Genomic DNA, 23,790 nt, shown 5'->3' on the forward strand with positions numbered 1-23,790 from the left:
AAAAAAAGGGGAGTAAGACAGACCTTGCCTCATAATAATGACAATGACATAATAATTATAACAATATATAATATCGTAAACCAATGTTAACTCAATAAAAAAACTATAACAATGACAATTATTAATAATTATTAATTGCAATAATAATAGTCAATTGCAGTTAAAATTTTTGATTATTTAATATGCCAGGAACTACACTAAGTGATTTTCCTGCATTATCTCATTCGGCTCACAAGCACACGCTATTATCAACTCCTCTTCATAGATGCAGAAACCAGTTTAGAGTGCTTAAACAAGTTGCCCAAGGTCACCTAGCTAATAAGTGGTGATGACAGGCACTGACTGCAGAGCCTGTGCTCTTAACCAACATGCTTGATTAAGTGTGGGGACCCCTAGAAGTTTTCTGCTTTGAGCCAGATGTCAAGTGATTGAGAGACCTGAAAATCTAGGTCTTAGCTCCAGCCTCTACCAGGTGACTAAGGCTCTCAGGGGCCTTGATTTCATCTATGAAACAAGTCTAATAACACCTACTCAGCCTACTTCTGGAGGTTGACTGCTAAGAGGTAAAGATGTCATAATTAATGGGAAAGCTCTTTTGAGAAAACAGCAGCAGCAGCAGCAACAACAGAGAACCCTGTAACATCACAAAAGATTATTTCTATTTAATGAGTATAATGCCTGGAAGGCACTCAAAATAAATCCATCCTAAAAAGCAGCCCCAACCTTGACTAAGCACAACTTAATGTTCACTGAGGCATCATTTGGTGGAGGGATGCAGGCTTAAGTGGTGCAGAGACTTGGGTTTGAACCCCACTCTGGTCCTGACTGGCCATGTATGACCTTGGAAAAGTCACTTAACTTTTCTGGGTCTCAATTTCATATGTGAAATGAGATAGGTAATGTCTATAAAGTACATGGCAAGCCTCTAAAAATATCTTTACTTTTATTATTTCATTCACCCTGAGACCGGGGGCTGAAGTCATGATGTTAGTGAACATTCAGATGTAATCTAAATATCATGGTATGTTTTGGAGGGTTCCAGGACATAGAAGACAACTGTGGATCAAATCCCAGGTCTTCCATTTACCAGCTGCAGATCTAGGCCAATTTATATATCATTTCTGACTCAGCTTTCTTAACTGCAGTAATACTCACTTGCACTGGATGAGAAAGGCCTATAATGTGCCTCATCCAGAGCCTGGCCCTACAGTGGGTCTTCATTATATGTGAGGTACCATCCCGCACTCCACAGTGAGTCTCACTTCCTTAGCTTCCCATCTCATCTTCCTGGGAGCCTTGCTTCTCTTCCGGTGTCTTTATGCAAGTTACTTTCTGTGCCAAGAGTCCAGAGCAACTTGTGTTTGTCATTTTATCTTCATTAGCTTAGAGAAACCTTTGGGAGGATAGCTTGGATACAGTCATACAACCTAGCCCAAGTTCCCCAGTCTGCCAAGCTCCATCACAATTCCAGGCCTTAGCCTGTCTCTTTCAAAGTCAAATAGAAGTGTAACACCTCCTAGGAAGTGTAACACCTCCTAGGACAGCTTGTCATTCACTCTCTCCTAGGCCTCCTGCAATGCCCGGGTTCCCAGCTTTACCTAATCTGTTGCTATATATACCCAGTTTCTAGCATTGGGTCTGACACACAGTTAGTGCTGAGTAAAATGCTCATTGTATGCGGTGAATTTGCCTGGATTACGTCTTCTTCCTTCAAAAAATACTTAACATCAGCCACGTGCCAGGTATATAAAATACAATGAGCTATAACTGCAATAATAAAGCCATGTAATACGTGTCATAAATTAGAGCTGGCACAGAGGGGGAAGTGATAAATTTTTTTATACCATCCTCTACATACTTTGTAGCACTAATCACACTTTAAAAAATTTAATTCCACTTGTTTTTTAAATTACAAAAATAATTCATACACTACTCAGAGATGTATAAAGACAAAAATTATTATTCCTTTTCCCCTTCTCCAATCCTATCTGCTTGAAATAACCAGTTAATAATCTGGAGTGTATCTCAGAAAAATTTTCTCTATGCTTAAAAAATACACACACATGGGTTTTCTCTCCTTTTCTCACTCAAAAAAAATAAAAAAGGGATATTACTTACAAAACTCCATGGCTTGCTTTTTTCCTACTGAATAAAGATCAAGAAATTCAATATAACTAAATCTAATTAATTATTTTAACTGTGATTATATTCCATAACAAATTCTAGCACAATTTATTATATAACTATCCCCCTACTGAGACTTTCAGTTTTTGCCACCAAAAAACAATGCTGCAATAAATATCCTCATACACAAGCTCTTACATGCTGTTATTTTTATCTCTGGAAAGATATATTCACACAGGCAGAATTGTTACGGGATAGGGTGTACATTTCAAATTTTAATTAATATTGCCATGTTTCTTTCCAAAGAGGTTGGTTGTAGCAATTCAGATCCCCAACAGCAAGGCAGATATAAAAGGGTCTATTTCTCTATAACCTCAACAGCATATAGATGTCACGGTTCTTTTTAATTCTTGTCACATGGCTATGAAAAACTTGACTGTGGTAAGCCCGAGTAGCCTTTTTGTATTTTATCGTCCATTCACGTTTCCTTTTCTGCCTATTTATGTACTTAGCCTAGTTTCCCATTGCTTGTCTTTCTCCTACCAATTTCTAAGACTGTCTTGCATAAGGGATAGCAACCTTTTGTAATATGTGTTGCAAATATTTTCTCCCATTTGTCTTTTAACTTTGTTTATGGTGTCCTTTGCCATACAGAACTTTTCAAAATTTCAGGTAGTCAAATATACCAATCTTTACCCAAGACTTTTTTTTTGGGTTTCCTGCCTTGCTTACATTCCTAAATGTTCTAATGTTTAGTATATTTTTTTAAACATTTAAATCTTTAATCCAACACAACGTATTTAATTTATATAGTGCGAGGAAGAGTTCCAATGTTACTTAAAGTATGTTCCTAAACTTTCTAATGTTTAGTTTTATTCGTTCTCTCTTTTTTTGTGTGTGTGAGGAAGATCAGCCCTGAGCTAACATCCATGCCAATCCTCCTCTTTTTGCTGAGGAAGACTGGCCTCGGGCTAACATCTGTGCCCATCTTCCTCTACTTTATATGGGATGCCGTCACAACATGGCCTCACAAGGGGTGCATCAGTGCGCACCCGGGATCTGAGCCCGGGCTGCCAGCAGCAGAGCGCGTGCACTTAATCACTACGCCATGGGGCAGGCCCCAGTTTTATTCTCTTTCTAATACTTAAATACTTAATCCATCAGCAATGGATTTATTTATATGGCATGAGGAAAAGTTCTAACTTTATTTTCTTCCCTCTGTATGAAAATATATTGCTTATTTAACATGGCCTATCATGGGCACCCATTTAATATCTGATAAATAAATGAACACATGGACAAAACTCGATGGAGCAGGTTAGGTTTCACAAGAGAATAACTGAGCAGCAACTTGAAGAATGAGTAGTAGTTGGTTAACAAGTGGACTTGGGGTAAGGTACATTCCAGGTAAGAGGTAACAGCATACCATAAATGCACCATCAAGTACCCAGGGATGAAGAAGCTAGTGGCTGTTTGAGTGGACAGAGATACAGAGAAACTAACATGGGGCCTTTGGTTTCTCGAGAGCTCACCGTCTTTGGTCTAGAACTAGGCAGCTTTAAGGTTTTAAAAGCACTTCCCTCCTTTCCTGTTCATTGTCAGACTGGGGCTCAGACCCCTTCTGCCACACCAATCCATAAAACCAGCAACACCCATCCTGTGACCCTGAAAACAACCTGTTTTACTTTTACAGACACCATGTTATTGGGGGATGAGGGCTGTATTAGAGTCCAAAGTCTGTATTTCCTTAGACACAACGTTAACTAGTTCAAATACAACATTTACTTGATTACCAGCAAGTTATTCCACTTCCCTGGGCCTCAGTTTCCTCATCTGTTCCCACCACCACTCACTGCAAAGGTCTATTATTAAGATCAAAGGCAACATCCTTGGAGGCAGAAAGCCCTGTGCACGTTTTTTTTGTTTAATTGCCTTTCTCCGTGCCACTTTGGATGATTCATTCCTCTAATTTTTCAAGGTCATTTTGAATTTGGATTTATTCTTTCATAGTTCTAGCCAAGCCTCTGCAAGAATCTGCCTCAGCCCCTGGGGTGTTATCTGGAAACTCAGCAGGCAGACTCCCATTTCCACAGCACTGACAAATCCATTAACTAACATAGCCCTAAGAAAAGACGCATGCAGAGTTCCACAGGGCTATTACTCAGCATTTAAACGGCACTTGAACATCGCTCCATTACAGCAGAAGCAGAAATGTTCTCTCTTCTGGCTCCATCATTCAGGCTTCCCAACTGCCAGATAAAATACACATCACACTCTGCTTTTCTGATGGCTCTCTAGGTAATTTTAATGCTCTGCGGTCTGGCCCCTAACAAGAGCTAGAAAGGAGACAACCAATTCTGCTCCTACTCCAGCCTCTCAGAGTGTGACTACCCATCATCTAGTGGAGCTAAGTTTTCTTAGAAATAGGTGTAATTTAAAAATATGGCTCCACACTTTACTATTAATTCATAAACTTTCATCAAGCACCCACAATGGGATAAAAAGGTCATTAGGTTTGTGGCCTTGGGTACATCTCTTAGTCCTTCTGAACTTTAGCTTCTTGGCTTATAGATTATGTGTAAAATAATTAGAGATAAAATAAAAAACCTCACTGGGTTCTTGCCCTCGTAGATGAGGTAGCCTATGAGAGGACTTGGCCCGAGCAGATACCCTCTAGACTGTGGCTCTCAGACTATTTTTGATCATCTATCCCTGTCAGCAAACATTTTAAAGTATACATTTCCAACCAATGCTTATTTACTCATGTAACCATTTATGTATCAATACTATATACATATATATATTACATGCATATATTATGTACTAACGTACTATTTATATCAATCAATGGTTCTTTTTTTTTTTTTTTAAGATTTTATTTATTTATTTTTCCCCCCAAAGCCCCAGCAGATTGTTGTATGTCATAGCTGCACATCCTTCTAGTTGCTGTATGTGGGACGCGGCCTCAGCATGGCCGGAGAAGTGGTGCGTCGGTGCACGCCCGGGATCCGAACCCGGGCCGCCAGCAGCGGAGCATGCGCACTTAACCGCTAAGCCACGGGGCCGGCCCCAATCAATGGTTCTGAACCTCAATTTCAGAGGTTCCCAAAACCCCTAAAATTCACTGAAAAACTCTGCCTTGCAAGTTTTTCTCAATTCAGAGGAGAAAGTCTGTTTTTTTCAGATTATAAAGGGATTTTTGATCCCAGAATGTTCAGAATCACAGAGAAAACGTTAGCTGACTAAAGACAAAGTTTCTTGCCCTTGATGGGCACCGAGTCCAGTGAGTCTGAGATGGCACCATGTGTACAAAAGAGATTTAAGGCGCAGGTGGGCCTTTCTGGTTTCAGTCACTGGGAAAAGGCATTATCTGTTGGACCGCAGGAATTCCCCTTAGGGTATGTATGGTGCATTTTAGGCTACAGTGCAAAAGAATCTTCATCTCATTTTATAACTGCTAACTATTTCATAAATAGACATGGTAGGGATCATCTTCTCTGTTTCATAGATAAGAAAACTGAGGTCCTGAGAAAGGAAGGGACTTGCTAAGAAATATTCAGCTACTTCTAGCCAGAGCAGAGGTCACATCCAGCTCTCCTGCCTGAGAGACACAGCAGGCCTCCTCCGACCCTCCCCATGCAGGCAGCAGAGAACACCCCCAAACACACAGCAGCACCGGTCTCCCCTCCTCAGCACTCCTGGGAAGGCATCGTCCTGAGCGCAGAAAGCAAGAGACAGGGCTGCAGAGCTACAAATGTGCTGGTGCCACCTAAGTGTGCTGTCTGTGATCCAGAACACACACAATGAAAAGGAGTTTAAAAAAGAAACATGGCTGATTAGTATTTTCTTCTTTTAGCTCATCTGAATTTTCTACAGCAAACATATTTAGCCACACTATACTTCTACAATGAGAAAAAAAACAAACAGAAAATGCCATTAAAAAAAATCAGCCCCAGGGGTTTCAGAGTGAAAGCCCCCTGTAATCCTCCACAAAGAAAAAGCATACATTTGATCAATTATCTGACACATGGGAGATCTGTGAATATCCTTCTGTAGTCTGTGAATGCAAGTGACAAACTGGCCATACAAAGTCATCCTCCATCAACCGCCAAGTGTTCTGTCCTGAGGCATTGATTATCAATGAAAAACACTTCAGAATCAATAGTAACATGCTTGATTTCCATACTCAAACAGGGCATCAGAAAAATCAATGAGTAGTTACCTTTCTGGCTAAAGACTCAACTGGAGTGCTGGAAACAGACACTTTAGAATTCACATCCACATCCAAACTACAAATGGAATTCAACACACACACGACTGCTTTCTAGAGGTTATCACAAAGCATGAGTGCTTTAAGATGGTGTCTCATGTGAAGAACCATGATGGATTTGCTTCACATGTGATACTCCATGTGGTCAGAAGAGCATGTGCGAAAGAGGTAGGATTTAAGCAACCCTGGGGAAAACACCATATACACAGAAATAAAACCAAAGACCCTGGCCTTCCTCCAGATTCTGCTACAGTTTAACTGCAACATCTCTATACAGGAAAAAAACAATCCTAGTTTGATGAGACATAAAACCATCCAAGAGCGTGCTCAAAATGCAATTTGGAATGAGAGGTGGCAAGGTATAGGCAGCCTGTAGAATCCTGACTGTAATTGTCAAGGAGGGTCTGTTCAAGGCAGAAAGGTGGTCCTTAAAGAAAACTATAGATAGTCATTAACCTGAATCTTTAAGCTGTTAAAAGAATTAGTTGAGAAGGACTGAAAACCACAATGGAGTCACACATCTGTGCCTTTAACTGATGAGATTTAACTTAGTAAATCCAAAAGAAGGAGAGAGAGTGAGCAAAAACAATGTAAATAGCCTCCCACTACACTCAATGAACATGTGTCCCAGGGGGTGAGGGGCAAGAGGAATAGTGACAATCTGCTCTTTCTTCACCTGCTCACAGGGAGACTAAGGGTGACTGCAACTCCCTGGACTAAGGGTGACTGTCTAAAGACTGTGTGTGTGTGTGTGTGTGTGTGTGTGTGTGTGTGTGTGTGTTAAAGACCAGGGCTCCTAAAGGAATGCCAATACTTTGTAAAAACACCAAATGAGTTATATTTTAAGTGTACAGGCCATTCAAAGATTTTCCAGGGTTACTTTGACCCCATGGGTTATTTTCCATTCACACAGACTTTAAAACCTAACCTCAAATAAAGCTGAGTGTAAGCTAAATACATTTTACTTTACAATGAACTGTAGCTCATGAGGGCAGAAATCACTGTTTCTCCTGTTTGTCCTATTAACCACTCACCTCTCTGGCATGTAATAGTTTTGACTGAATAAATGAAATGCCAATTTTCTGTATTCAGGTATTTGTGATCACTAACTTGAGCTGAAGGCATACCTCTCTTGAGTCACTTGTCATGTACCGTCATATATTATAGTTATTTCCATGAGTCCAACTACCCTAAAACATAGTAACCTCCCATGAGCCACCAGTGCTCTGTCAATCTCTTACAGCTATAAGCTCAAAAAGTGCTTAATAAACGAATTACTCATATATAATTATTATAATTAAAGGGCTGCAGTTGGTAACTTCAGACGGAGTAACTTGCAAGAGGCTAATGATCCTGTCAATAACAAAAATGACGGACAAAATACAAAAAACAACCATTTGAAGCCACTGGAGAGCAAACAAAAGCAGGCAGAAACAGGAGGAGAGTGACACTTCAAGGAAGGGAACCCCACTTGGGAAGACCATATTTAACTGGATTTTCTCCTGAGGACAGAGCTCACTCCACGCTGGGCAAGGAGAACAGAATTCAAGCAGAAAGTGGCATTTTACTGAGCTGAGGTGTCCGAGTTTGGGACTGCTTTAGGAGCTAGAAATTGAGGGGGAAAATCCTAGACAGGAGGAAGTCACAGAAAGGGGAGCCCTCAAATCTGCATATACTCTCCTTTCAGATCCCTGACTGACCCTGAACTGCACATGCATGAATGATACTTTAGAGAGCCCAGCAGAAAACAACATCTAAAGAGCTGAGCAGATTTCAGCCACTTCCCAATGCTGAGGAAAAACTAAGGAATTCAAGTCCCACAAAGTTCACAGGGCTTGGTAAACAACCTAGGGTGAAACCCTGGAAGGATCATGCCTTAGGAATACGGAGCCTGTTGGAACATATTGCAGGACTGTGGGCAATATCCTAGGACTGTGAGCAAAACTGAAATAAACTCACTCTAAGAAAGCCTTTTACAGGATCAAGGTGATGGTGATCACCAGCAATTTAACTGTCCACAGAACCACAGACAACCCAGATGCTGGATTTAGTATACAACTTCAAAAATATATATCACCAATATGTTCAAGAATCTCCAGGAAAAGAAAGACAAAATGGGTGAAGAAATGAATTTCAGAGGAGACAGAAATTCTAAAAAAGGACTAAATGGAAATAAAGAACTAGAAACTACAGTATTGAAATAAAAAATTAATTGGATAAGAATAATGGCAGACTGGACACTGCAGAAGAAACGAGCAGTAAACTTGAAGACTGGCAGACAGAAATTATCCAAACTGCAGCACAAAGAGTATAAAGATTAAAAATAAACAAATAGAGTCTTAATGACCTGTGGGACAACATCAAGCAGTCTAACACACATGTAACTGGAGTCCCAGAAAGAAAAAGGAGAATTTAAGAATAAATTATTCAAAGAAACACTGGCTAAAATTTTTCCAGCTTTGATTAAATTTTTGCAATTAATTATAATAATTACCACTGAGGATTACTATGCCCCAGTATCATATTAAATATTTCAAATATGTTTCTTCCATCTTTCACAACAAGGTAAGTATTACGGTCTCATTTTAGAAATGAGAAAACTGAAGCTTGAGATGGAGTGGGGGCAAGACAAAGCAATTTGCACATATCTACCCGGTAATGGATCTCAGATGACAAACTAGGTTTGCCTCGGATTTTCCCCCACTATTTCAGAAAGCCTCAAGTTGACGAGGATGAAGGTAATCATCACTACCACCATTATTGGTTAGCTGCACTACATGTATTATTCTTCACAACAGTCCAATGAGGTAGAAATTAGTTTTCTGTTTTCAGAAATGAAGGATCAATTCCCTGAAGTGTTCTCTGACCAAGTGCTCCCCTGCCACCAATCAGGAGCTAAATCAGCATTTGAGCCCAAATCCGTCTGGCCTATCCCACAATAAATTAGTCATGGTGTGCTGGAGGCGTGTTTAGCCTACATAAGAGAATACACTGGTTTAAGTGCTTCACTGTTCATATATAAATTACAATAATTACAGAGGACCTAGTAACAGGAGGGAGCTTGGAGAAAAACTTCGTGGCTAGTAAGTTCCAGTTCCAGCTTATATCTGAAGCAACAAAACTGTTCCTCTTTTTAACCGACCCATCCAGCACTTTCATGCTATAGGATTATTGCTTGTTTTACTTGCCTGTCTCTCTTCACTTGGAAGGCGCTCCAGGGCAGTGTGCCCACAAGTTTTGCACTCCACTGAATCCTGGATGTCGCATCCTGGGTCAGCAGTCACTCTCCTCAAACAGTTAATAATCTGGCAATTCTGCCTCAGCAGCTCTGGATCATAAAGACCTAAGTTTCAAACCTCGTAGCTACTTACTAGCTGTGTAAGTAATTTAAACCAGGTTTAAATTTAAACATACTAGCTGTGTAAGTAATGTAAACCAGGTTCCATCACCCCTAAATTGGGGAGGATAACATCTTCCACGCAGGATTACTGAGATGATTAAGTGAAAACATAAATGTATTTAAGGTACCCAGCACACAGCAGGCACTCAACAAACAGTAGCTATAATTTATTATTTCTTTCAAAATTGGACCATTAAGGCAGAGAAATATGTTTTTTGTATTCACTTTTAACAGTATTTTTGCTGTTCATCTTGAGGCTTAAAAAAAACCCCAAACTGGGGCCGGCCCAGTGGTGTAATGATTAAGTTCGTGCACTCTGCTTCAGGGGCTCAGGGTTTATGGGTTCGGATCCCAGGCGTGGACATGCACGTCGCTCATCAAGCCACGCTGTGGCAGCATCCCACATACAAAACGGAGGACGATTGGCACAGATGTTAGCTCAGGGCCAATCTTCCTCACCAAAACAAAAACAAAAAAACCCCAAACTACTGATTGTAGAATGAGTGCTCCCAATTTTATTTAAAATGAGTTAATTTCTCATGAAGTGTGCTCCCATAAGATGCAAGCATACATCATAAAGAATTAACTCATTTTAAAATTGAGAGCACCCATTCCAGACCAGCAAAATGGAGGAAGTGCGCGTGCGCGCGCGCGCACACACACACACACACACACACACACACACACACACACACAAGGGTAGCTTCTGATTTCAAACAACAGAATATTTGAGCCAACAGCTTAAACACAAAAACTGGAATTTCCTAAAGAGCCTAGAGTTTCAAGATTATTCTGGAAAGAGACTTCAGTTTTCTAAAGGCAGTTTATAAAATTCCTCCAGTTTATCTCCACATAATTTGAGGAGTAATACTCTCCTGGAAAAGTATACTCCCCTTTGGAAAAGCCTCCTTCCTTGACCACTCTGAAGGAACTCATTATTTCAATTTGGTTTCACCTCTTAACGAGTAATAAAGGACCCACAAGAATGCAAAATGCCTTGAGGCCCAAAGTAATTTGTTTAGTAATTTGCTCAAATCACTACCACCACCAAAAGGTATTTACAGTACAGTTGGCCCTCTGGTTCCAAGGGTTTCGCATGGGCGGATTCAACCTATTTCAACCCACAGTTAGTTGAAACGTGGATGCGAAACCCGTGGGATACAAAGGGCTCACCGCCATTGTATAGTATAAGGGACCTGAGCATCAGCGGAGTTTGGTATCTGCTGGGGGTCCTGGAGCAAACGCCCTGTGGATACTGAGGGACGACGATAGTATTTCTATCTAAAGCCTTTACTTCCGAGGGCTTAGAATTATTTTTTTACTTACAAGCTTACTTTAATTAAAAAAAATTTTTTTAAATCAGATTATTATCTATAAACTTGGAAAACAGCAAAAAAGAGAAAATCTCTCTTAACATTTTATTCTTCTACATCTATTAAAATTCTAATCTATTTTATTTATCTATGCCTGTTAAGAAAATTTTTCTCCCCATTGAAAAACACAGGATTAAAAATACCATTACATGACACCATGGTAAGACATCAAACTTAATTACCAACTCTAGTTACAATTCACTTCACACTATACCTTCACATTTGAGAAAATGTTAACTAAAAAAATAGCTAAAATGAAGTTACTTAGATATAAAAACTTCACTTCCTATCCACTGATGAGTTCATTTAGTATTTTACCTTTAAAATCTTAGATTTCATCATATGTTATGAGCTATTTTTTAAAATAGATAAATCATCAAAATGAAATCCAAGGCAATCTTGCTTTAAAAAACACAAATGTTCTTATAAAACTACTCACTACGTAATACTAACTGAAAAGGAAGGGAATAAGAGGGAAGGCAATGAGAAAGCCAAGTGTTTTCTTTCCCAAAGTGAAAAAGCTATGGAACCGTTTAAGACAATCTAGCTGTATTTTGGAAATACGACTTCCATATCATACACTTGTAATCAAATTACATACCACTATCATTTTTTTATCCCCTAAAATTAAAGGATTTAAAAGTCCAAACTTTCAGACTAACAACGTTATACATTTCTAGGGGGCACCATATGTTACTAATAAGCTAAAATGTATTCCAAATATATCTTGGCATAAATTTTAAGGAAGCCACCATATAATAATAAAATACACTTTTTGATTTGTGCAAAAAGTATATACATATTTTTTGTCACAGAAAAAGACGTAGTAGCAGAAATATCCTGGGTCTTGACTCCCAAGCAAAAGTGTAGACGAGTGTGTTTTGGTAATAATAATGTATCTGTTCAAAAAGATTAATGAATTCAACTCAAATAAGTCATCTGACAGAACAACAAATTTCGTACACCCATGCTTACTATGAATCACATGGCTCTTCCATTTTATAAAAGCAGACCGTGTATCACTTTGTTTTTGTAGCAGCACTGAGATGCAGTAAGCTCTTCTTTCTCGAGACATACACCGATTTACAGTGGGCCTACGATATGTCTACGCATGCCCATGCTCGCAAGGTTAGAAATCCTATGAATGCCAGCCCCACTTCTACTGTTCTGACCCAGGGTCTCGTCCAAAGATTGAGAACAAGATGTCAACCAGGGCTGCAGTCACCTGAAGGTTTGACTGGGACCAGCCGATTAACTTTAGTGGTGGTTTTTGGTGGGAGACCTTTCTCCACAGGGCTGCTTCAGTGTCCTCACAACATGGCGGCTGGCTTCTTCCAAAACAAATAATGGCGTGGGGAGGAGACCAGGTGGAAGCTCTCTCTTTTATGAACTTGCCTTGGAAATCACATGGTATCACTTCTATTACATTCTATTCATCAGAAGAGAGTTATCAGTCTGGCACACATTCAATGAGGAAGAGAGCTAGGTCCATCTTTTAAAAGAAAAAGTGTCCAAGACTGCAACATATTTTAAAACCTCTAAGGTGTTCAAGAAACTGCTAGCTATTTTAAACATATATTAAGGGAGAGAGAGAGGGAGGGAGGAAGGGAGGGAAGGAAGAAGGGGAGGGACACACACATCATCGCACACTTTCTAAATGACAATATACTTCACAGATTAATAACGTTAAGACTTCAAAACTTAGAAACAACACAGGAAAACTGAATGGCTTGGAAAATTTTCCCTTGATCCAAGCAGTTCAAAAATTCAGTTTTTTTGTTTTTAAAATGTCCTCATACACAGCAGGGACAGGAAGAGAAAGAGAGAAATTCCCAAAGCCATTTGCAAACTAAAGGGCTTACATGGAGATAATTTGTTTTTTTCAGTAAAATTTCTGTTATTATTATACCGTTTATTAATTAATACCGATAAAGCCTATGTGTAAAAATAATAAATATATTTTAAGACTACGATCCTTCACCATTCTCAACCATCTTGCAACCATCTTGCATTTGGGGAGGGGGGTTGGTAATTTCAAATCAGAAATATATGAGTGCTTCTCAAATCTTTAAAGAGCATCAGATGGGTTTTGTGTCACTTGAGCACTGTGAGAAAACAAGAAAATTATGAAAACACATTGGGAAACAGATATCAGGGTTCAGCCTCTTGTGGCTTCTCTGGACAAGGCCAAAAGCCCTTGGAGTGGAATAGCTTGGATTCCACTGAGCATGTATCATGGAAAGATCTGCAACTGTTTTACTCATCTAGCTATTTTTTAAGAATTAAATGTCATAGTGCTGCCCACACAAGCTGACCAAAAACCCAGGGGTGCTATACTTGTCAGTAACTGCAGAAACCCCACCAGGCCCAGCAGTCTGTAAGATCTGAGTTTATTCCACATTTCCAAGCCATGGGCACGATAACTACTATTGTGGTCCCTATCCAGGAACCACCAAAGTCATTCTATGGATTACACTGCTGGGAGGTTACAGGTGATCGATTCACTTATGAATATTCATGATTAGTGAATATTTAACAGCCACTCATGGAGAGCTTCTCAGAGACCTATTTGGCCAACATGTAGCAATTCATTCCACACTTGCTGAGACCCTGCTGAGTGTCAGGTAGAAGACACGTATAGAGCCCTAAACAGCAAAACCGGAGTCAGCTAGGCTCTCGTTCCATTACTTGCTCCGTGTGGCATCTTGGACAAGACAGTTTGGCTCTTGAAGCTTCAGCTCCATCATCTATAAAATGAGGATAATGGTAGACCTACCTCATAGGCTTGTTTGGCTTAGCTCAGTGCAGTATAAACACCCAATGAGTGTCTGTCCTCCAAGGTAATCCCCTTAGCACCCTCCTCAAACTACATCAGATCTCTCTAGTTATCTCCCTCTTTGTACCCTGTAAGCTTTCCTTTATAGCACTTTCCAGTTTCTAATTATAAATACTTCCTGGTTTGATTATCTGATTAACATCTCTCTCTCCCACTGGATTGTAAAACCCACAAAGGCAGACATTCTGTCTGATTTGTCCAATACACCCAACAACCAGAATAGTAGCATGTAATTGGTGCTCAGTAAATATCTGTTGAACAAACTAATAAACTATGTTGACAAATGCACAAAATACAAAGATGAAAGACACAATACCGGCCCTCATCAAGGAGGTCATAGGTCAGTGCAGCAGTTCTCAAATCTAGCTGCATGTAGAATCATCTGGGAAGTAATTTTGTTTTAATCCCAATACCTGGGCCCTACTCTGAAACAACTGTTGGCTTGTAGACTGGAGGGATTCCTGTTTTTGTGTTTTAAGAGTTCTTCAGGTGATTCTTTTTCTTTTTCTTTTGTGAGGAAGATCAGCCCTGAGCTAACATCTGCCAATCCTCCTCTTTTTGCTGAGGAAGACTGGTCCTGGGCTAACATCCATGCCCATCTTCCTCCTCTCTATATGGGCCGCCGCCACAGCATGGCTTGCCAAGCCGTGCGTCAGTGCGTGCCTGGGATCCGAACCAGCGAACCCCGGGCGGCCACAGCAGAGTGCACGCACTTAACCGCTTGCGCCACCGGGCCGGCCCCTCTTCAGGTGACTCTAACGAACAACCAGGGTTAAGACTCACAGGTCTAATGCAAGAGAGACCAGTCAACAATTATAATACAACGGAACTTTTGTTCTCCTACAGCAGCAAAAGAACTTCCTGCAATGATGGCAATGTCCTGTGTCTGCACTGTATGATATTATAGTCGCTAGTCACATGTGGCTATTGAACACTCAAAATGTGAGTTCTATTGAGACTGAGGACCTGAATTTTAAATTTTATTTGATTTTAATTAATTTAAATTTAAAAGCCATATATAACTAGTAGCAAGAAGCTAGAAGCTAGTGCAGACCTAGGGTGAAGTACACAAGACTCTGAATCCAGGTGGAAGGATTCAGAGCTCAGTTAGCTGTAGACCCCAACTGCAAGGAAAGACCAGTCTAATGGAAGAAATGGCAACCAAACTTTGCAGACCCCTTGAACTCTCCACGTTACACACATGCAGGGGCAACCTCCCTCCTGCTATATCCAGGACAGCTGGACCCAAGGAAACCCTTTAAAGAACAAGATGAAGCACATCGCCACCAAGTAAAGAGACTTCATGTGGGCTGCAGAATGATGTGATCATTGTGGCAAAGAGAGGAAATGTGTCTTGAGCAAGGACACTTGGGGGAAAAAAGAGTCACATGGAGCCCCCAGCAGAATAAACATGGCAGCACCTCACATCAAGATAAACCATAACATTAGGGAGAACTGACACTTATTCCTGGGGCAGATAATGGCTCAATAAGCTATAAAATCAAACTGGTCCAACGTTATTTGTAGAATGACTGAACTAATATAGAGAAGACACCTATGCCTGAATTAATATAGAGAAGACACCTATGCAACTGATCTAGTTGCCATGTTTTCCCACTTACCATGGTTAAGCACCTACTATGTGGCAGGCAGTATATTAGGGGCCATAAATATTCCCTCATTTTGTCCATACAATACTCTCCAAATTAGATATTATTTTCTCATTTTATGGTGAGGCAATTCAAGACTCACAGAAGTTAAATAATTTACTTGACTTTAACAAGTAATGACAAAGCTAGGATTCAAACTCAGATCTACATGATCTGAGTTTCTTTTTTAGAAAGGCTGTATAGTATTCTATTATATAGATATATTATTGTTTATTTAACAAATACCCACTTATTTTCTGTTTTTCCAAATCACAACCAATGCTTCAATGAATCTACCTGTATATAAATTTTAAATATATCTTTATTGGTGCATAATACATATACATACATAAAAAGTGCATAAATCCTAAGTGTAGCATTTGATGAATTATCAAAAAGCAGACTTAACCATGTAATCACCCCCAAAATCAAGAAACAGGGCAATACCAGCACCTCAGAGGCCCCCCTTGCACCACCTCCTAGTTATTTACCCCACTCCACTACCGAAAGAGCTCACATCCATAAAGGGCCATCATGGTAATTCATTAAAGTGAAGCTAAGACAGAGTTATAAATTAGGTATATAATATAAGCCAAGACTTAAAACAACATTCGGTCACTACATAACTAGACAACGATCATTTATCTACCTTAATTAGAAGTTACTGTTTTATTGGATACAAAGAAATTCGAGTGAGGTATCAAGGAACCAGGGTATAAAATGTGTTAACAATTAAGATTAGAGTGTTTTAGGCCTCCGGGCTGTAGAGAAGACAAGAGGCTATTAGGTTTCCAGTTAGTGAGACTACGGATTCCCAGCTCTGATAAGGAGAGGAAGGTGACACAGCATCTGAGGGTCGATTTTGCCTGGTTCCATGTTCCTTTCAGCTCTATAAATTTATGACAATTAAGAATATAAACATAAATAAAATAAGAACTTTATATTAGATATAAATTTATGGCATTTACTGAATTCTCACAAGTATTCCCACAGGGAGGTGGGCCCTTTATAGATGATAGCTCATTAAATCCCTTCAACAACCTTGTAGTCCTAAGATTCCTGTGTTACAGAGGAGAAAACGGAGGTTCAAAAAAGTAACCAGCTCAAGGCCACGCTGCTGGTAAGGGGCCGAGCAAGCATGCAAACCCACATCTGTCCAACTTCAATGCCTGTGCCCTTTCCACCACACTCTGCTGCCTTCCTCTCCCAGGTTTCTGTTACATTACAGACAACTGATTTCTTAGAGTCGTGACCTCTGGGTAAGCAACCTGGTACTGCAATAATAACAAAAGATGTGAGTCAGAGACCTTGAAACTCATTTTGTGTTTCCAAGCCTCTTCCCTTCCCTGCGGTGCTGGAACGTACCATTTCTTGTGGTTACCCATTGTTTATCTTAATTTGGTTTATTTCGTCTTATCCACTGACAACGTACTTTTGTCGCCAAGATGACAAAGTCACTAGACCAAAGCTAAAACATTTAGTTCCACAGGTTACCTGGCACGCCCTCAGCCACAGACAAGACTCTAGCTGGCAGATCTATCCAGGTCTCAATTTAACCTTGCTCCTTTCCCTTCTTTAACTTTCACCCCATGCCTGTCACCGATAATTGATTTTCAAATGTGTACAGATACACTGCAGAAGGAAAAGGTCCTTATGTGTTTAAGGCCACTGGATTACAGATGAACCAACTACAAAGAGATTTTTAAGTATTTCATATGTCACTTGTGGCAAAATTACCTGTAACTCACTAAGTTTTTAAGAGTATAATAAAACCCACTGTAACTAATATTTTTCCTACTTTTTACTTTGGAAACAGTAACAGGTTTGGACTGATAGAAGAGATAGAGGAAAAAAGAGAAAAACCAAATTTCTTTGACCTACTTCTTTTTCCATTTGTAACAAGTCTTCTATAAACTTAGCATCTTACAAATAACAGAGAAAACCGTAGACAATATACATAATTCATACTATCTGCTTTGGTAAGTACTTACCTTGACCGGAATTATATATTGCTTTTACAGACTTCTTCACTTTCTGTAAGGCTGTTCTATCTTGGTCCAGGGCCTAAAAAAGAAAAACGGGAAGAAAAAGATGTTGGAAAACTCGGTAAACTAAAAAAAAAAAAAAGAAAAGAAAAACTCATTTGTAACTGCATTTGTTTCTCTGAGTCCCGCAGCAATAGCAAACTGACATATTTATTAACAATGAACCATCTCAGAGACTGGAAGTCCCAGGATTTGAGTAGTTATATTTTTGGGATAAATGCAGAGTTGTTCCACAAAGCTTGGTGTTGGGTGAACTGGATAACTTGGTAGTGGGTGGGTGATCATGCTCAGCTATGGCCAGGAAAGGAAATACAAGACACCTAAGCAATGGCAAGACTTGTTTCCTTTCCTTGGAGAGTTCACCACCTGGGAAGGGCGAAAGGCAAGCCAAAGACACGAGTGACACATATACCCAGGGAACAAAACACATCTTATCACCTGATCGCAATTTCAGCCAGAACAAAAACATTTCAGAGGTGAAAGTAAGAGTGATCTGAAGAGCTTTTCATAATGCTTTTAAATTTGAGGATTCTTTTTAGGGTAAAAAAAAATTTATGACATAATGCCAGTTGTATTTTAAAATTCTGTTTACTAAAAAAGCACAGCATGGAAAATGCTACCATGATGCTCATAAATGATTTCTTAGATGATGAATTGATACATCCACATTAATCTACTTGTGCTACAAGTGGGGGGCTTGTAGAGGACTGTTGATTCTTTCTTTTTTTTTTTAATTTTATTTATTTATTTTTTCCCCCAAAGCCCCAGTAGATAGTTGTATGTCATAGTTGCACATCCTTCTAGTTGCTGTAGGTGGGACGCGGCCTCAGCATGGCCGGAGAAGCGGTACGTCGGTGTGCGCCCGGGATCCGAACCCCGGGCCGCCAGCAGCGGAGTGCGCGCACTTAACTGCTAAGCCACCAGGCTGGCCCAGGACTGTTGATCCTTATCCAGGCACTGGATACACAATTGTGTTCCGTTTGTGAAAATTCATCAAACTGTGCACTGAGGATATGTACTCTTTTCTATATGTGTATTATACTTCAAAACCAAGTTTAAAAAGGGGGTGTATTCAATATAGATACACACATGGCAACACTGACTTAACCTCTTAAAATAAGTTCAAGTCCCTCTCTGCTTCCCCAAGGGTCAATGATCCACAGGCTGGGACAGCCTGGATGGTGTGTCACGGTCTGGAGGGCATGGAGCAATAGCAACAGCAATAATAATAAACTTATATATAAAATGTAAAAACATTAAATGTGCACTCACATCCATTACATCAGCTAACCCTCAAAACTTCAGATGAGAAAACGGAAGCCCACAGAGGTTAAGTACTTCCCGCCTTGAAGGTCACCCAGGGAGCTGAAAGGGGTAAATGCAACGGCAGCAGGCATCTATCATTCCCCTTCTCCTGCAAAATGGTCTTTCCTGCCACTTTAAACATGTAGTTCAACTGGGCACTGCCCTTCCCTTCGGCTCCTGTACTCTGGACACCAGTGCCTGGCCAGGTGGGCATCACCCATGCTGGGCTCAGAGTCCTTCCCAGGATTTCTGGGCTTCAGAACAGAGATCACAATGTGCAGTCTCTCTCTGATGATGTGAGCCTGGGGACCACTAGTGGTTCTGTTTTTAGCTGTGTGGAAGAATCTAGCCAGACAGAATGATGTTAACAGAGACAAAGCACCAGAGACAGGAGGTGAAGAGGGTCCTGTGGCATTTGGGTTCTTGCTTCCAGGATCCCAAAGGCATATGTCACTGCTAACATTCTACAGACTGAGTACATGAGATGATAAACTCCTTTTGTCCCAAGCTAGTTGAAGTTGAGATTTCATCACTTGCAACCGCCAAGTCCCAAAGATCAAAAGGGCTAAAGTTTACTGAGCACTTACTCCACCAGGCATAAGCTTGGTATAGAAGACATACCGAGTAGATAACATATATATGATTTCAATATCTTATCCCTCTGCATTGTATCTTTACAAATGCCGTGAAGTAGCATCTACGTTTTTCAGATAAGGAAATGTGGTAGGCTTTCAATAAATACTTGTAAGAAGAGAGGGAGGGAGGAAAAGATTAACTTGCTCAAAGTCACAGAGCCAGAAAGTGCAAGTCACATATCACACTAATGTCTACCAAATCCCAAATCTAACAGGATGCTGGGATAAAACCCAGAGTTTTCAAACTGCAAGTAAAACGCTATTTCCACCATGCCTATCACTTACATTCCACCTCCACAATTTTGTCACAGCCATGTCCCATCTGAACTTCTATTTAATTAATATTGTTCTTTCAATCCATTCACATCTTTTTTCACTGAAACACATTGTAAAGAGCTACCATAAATGAAAAACCAGGATAACTTACCATTAATAGAAGAGACCCAAAAAATTACTATGTATCTCTAACTATCTAAAATGCTCATCTGTTATCACCTCACGCCCATCAGAATGGCTATAATTAACAAGACAGGAAACAACATGTGTTGGAGAGGATGTGGAGAGAAGGGAACTCTCATACACTGCTGGTGGGAGTGCAAACTGGTGCAGACACTATGGAAAACAGTATGGAAATTCCTCAAAAAATCAAGGCTAGAACTACCATATGATCCAGCTATTCCACTGCTGGGTATTGATCCAAAGAACTTGAAAACAGCAATGCGTAAAGATACATGTACCCCTGTGTTCACTGCAGCGTTATTCACAATAGCCAAGATTTGGAAGCAACCTAAGTGCCCATCAAGGGACGAATGCATAAAGAAGATGTGGTATATATACACAATGGAATACTACTCAGCCATAAGAAACGATGAAATCCAGCCATTTGTGACAACATGGATGGACATTGAGGGTATAATGCAAAGTGAAATCAGTCAGAGGGAGAAGGTCAAATACCGTATGATTTCCTTCATTAAGTAGTAGATAATAACAACAATAAACAAACACACAGAGTCAGAGATTTGATTGGTGGTTACCAGAGGGGGGGGGAGGGAGGAGGGCAAAAGGGATAATTCGGCACACGTGTGTGGTGATGGGTTGTAATTAGTATTTGGGTGGTGAACATGATGTAATCTATGCAGAAATAGAAGTATAATGATGTACACCTGAAATTTTTACAATGTTATAAACCAATGTTACTGCAATAAACAAAAAATTAAAAAAAAAAATCCCAACCCACGGAAAAATAAATAAAATAAAATAAAATGCTCATCTGTGTAGTACCTCAAATCATCTCATCTAACACTAGTGATTCTGATACTACGCTTAAGGAAACAGTATTTTCTTTTTTTGTGTGTGAGGAAGATCAGCCCTGTGCTAACATCTGCCAATCCTCCTCTTTTTGCTGAGGAAGACTGGCCCTGAGCTAACATCCGGGCCCATCTTCCTCCACTTTATATGGAATGCCGCCACAGCATGGCCTGACAAGCGGTGCATCTGTGCACGCCTGGGATCCGAACCCCGGCCGCCAGCAGAGGAGCGCACGCACTTCACCGCTACGCTATAGGGCCAGACCCAAGGAAACAGTATTTTAAGAGATGGTTTCAGGGAAGAGACAAAGTTTGAGTTATTTCAAAGATTTGAGATTTGTACTTTAAAGAAAAGAGGGACGGTAACTACCATTAATAAAAGCTTAAGTATGAACCATAAAGGGTGCTGAGGTTTACATATGTTATCTCACTTAATTCTCACAAAAACCCTATGAAATAAGTACTATTATTAAATTCATTTTACAGATAAGGAAACATAGGCTCAGAAGCATAACTTGCCCAGGGTGGCAGAGCAGCAATTTGAACCCAGGTCTTGACAGCAGCACTTGATCTCCCAACCACTAACCAGTTCTGCATCCCAATGACATCTGTGACGAACTGAAACTAAAAATAGCTTCATCCTAAGGGGGGACCATCTACCAGTTTTCAGAGACAAATTTGTGCTAAGAAATTACAAGACATTTAGGTTGCTGGGAGTGTGTGAGGGAAAGAAAGCAGTGCAAATAAGTATCCATTTCAGAGACTGAATCTCACAGGTTTATCCTTTGATGAACTGCTTTTGCGGGAAGGACATTTAAAAACTAATCCTAATACTATCCACTATTTATTTTTTATAGACATATTATTGCCGTCTTTTTTTTTTTCCCGATGAAAAACCCTGGGCTTTAGGGAAGGAAAACAGCTTGCCAAATGTCAGACCTCAAGTAAGAGAAGAAGCAGCCTATGCTTTTTCAACCACACCACCTATATCCACTGTAGAAGGCACCCATGTGCTTCCCCTGGATCGTACCATTTCTCAATTATTTTTGAGAAAGGAAAAAAAGATCTGCTTCTGGAAGAAGATAACCTATCAGTTCAGTTTGGGGAACGATGACCACATAAGGATGGGTCTATTCAAAGAGAAATTAATGAGTGGGCTTTAATGACCGTGCACATTTAGAGTGAATGACTCCAAATGAGCAAAGGGGTGTGGGAGATTTCGGCCGTAACATTTTATGAGACCAGCTATCTGCTTTTTATTTTTTTTCCTTAGGAAAAGTCTCAGAATTTATGTTGAACATTTACCAACTCATCTATAAACTAATAGGGTATAAAGTTCACGTGCTTACTTTTAAAGGTTATTAATAACACCCGCACTTGACAGCGACAGTCACAGTCAAGTCTGGGTGACAATTCTCTTTTTATACTCTAGTATGTGGCCACTGGCAAAAAGAAGCCAAGTAAAATGCACTTTAAGGGCCCCGTGTTTATGAGAGCTGGGGACACTGTCCTTCAATCAAACAAGGCTCCCTCCAGAAATAACACACGTCTAAATGTGCTACAATGTGCCATTCCCTCAACTGCCAGACAAGCAACACTTGCAATGACATCCAAAACGTTGTATGCCTAAAATTAAATAAAGGCTAAGAGAAAAGGGCAGATAATATGGGCTATAAAATTATTCTCTCTCTCAACCCATTAAAAGTATGCTAAAATATGTGCCTCCATTTCTAAGTTTGCATCTGAAGTTGAACAATTCTAAAGGGAATGTGTGTGAGAGGGAGAGATGAAAGAGGGAGAGTGGGGAGGAGGATGAATGGACAAATAAACGAATCCAGGAGAATATGTTTATCTCTAATCATAGAATAACACCTTCGCTCTAAAATTTTGCAATATGGCAACTTCACATTCTCCACATTACTAAAGAGCACGGGCGTTAACCTAGAAAAGCACTTCCAACCTTGATATGGAGACTTTTTACTTTTATTTCATGCATAGTCCTAACAAGTTTGGTCATCCAAATACAAAGAGAAGAAACAGGCTTTTGTAAATTTGAGTGAGCCTGCCAGGGAAACCACACCGACAGAAGCAATACATGAGAGCTGGCAACCAGATGGATTCAGAAACATTATACAAACCAGACATAAGAATGAAAAATTCCATAAGAGTCTGAGGCCACTCAGGGTAGGACATGGAACCTTTCGTATCCCCCAAGGCCAAGTGCAATCTCTCGGTCACAAGAGAGTGTAACAATAGATGTTCCCAGCTCAGGGCATTTGCACTAGCTGATTTCTCTGCCTGGAACTCGCTTCCCTAAGCTCTTCAGGTAACTGGCTCTTTCTTCTTACACCAGCCTCAGATTAGAAGACCCTCCTCCAAGAGGCCTTTTATAGTCAACCTAAAGCAGCCCAGCCCACGCCCTCAGCCCACCTGGTTACCCTCTTAATACCCTGTGTGCTAGTTTTCCCACAGCACTACCACACCCTGAAACAATCCTGTGCATGACCTGTTCGTTTTTATGGTATTTATCTCCCTCCCTAGAAGAACAAAAGCTCTATGAACACAGGGGCCCGTGTAACCTGTTCATGACCGAATTCCATTCCCAGGACCTCACAGATGGTGGATGCTCAAAAATGCTTATAAAATGAAGTAACAAATAACTGAATAAATGAATTTCTCAGTATTCTCAGCTCCACAAAACAGGGAAGTATGCAACCTAAGACTTGCTTTGAAAATGGTTGCATAAAATAAAGTTTTGGATTCAGAAAATGTGGCCCTCTGTAATTCTTCCCCTAATGATTTTGAATAGCTTAAGTTTAAATGTACATATATGTATAAACAGTCAC

The 23,790-nt window shown here is 40.1% G+C and overlaps 1 protein-coding gene across 3 annotated transcripts in view; it reads right to left on the reverse strand.

Annotated features, from left to right (window-relative positions):
* Nucleotides 1-23,790, reverse strand: part of ASAP1 (ArfGAP with SH3 domain, ankyrin repeat and PH domain 1) — a 355,431-nt gene that overhangs the window by 137,572 nt on the left and 194,069 nt on the right. For all 3 annotated transcript variants that reach the window (XM_058564945.1, XM_058564942.1, XM_058564946.1), the window contains one exon: nt 17,644-17,716. In XM_058564945.1, coding sequence (XP_058420928.1) covers nt 17,644-17,716 — 73 coding nt within the window. The remainder of the gene's footprint in view (nt 1-17,643; nt 17,717-23,790) is intronic.

The sequence above is a fragment of the Diceros bicornis genome, chromosome 21 (assembly GCF_020826845.1).
Source record: "Diceros bicornis minor isolate mBicDic1 chromosome 21, mDicBic1.mat.cur, whole genome shotgun sequence".
Taxonomy (NCBI): domain Eukaryota; kingdom Metazoa; phylum Chordata; class Mammalia; order Perissodactyla; family Rhinocerotidae; genus Diceros; species Diceros bicornis.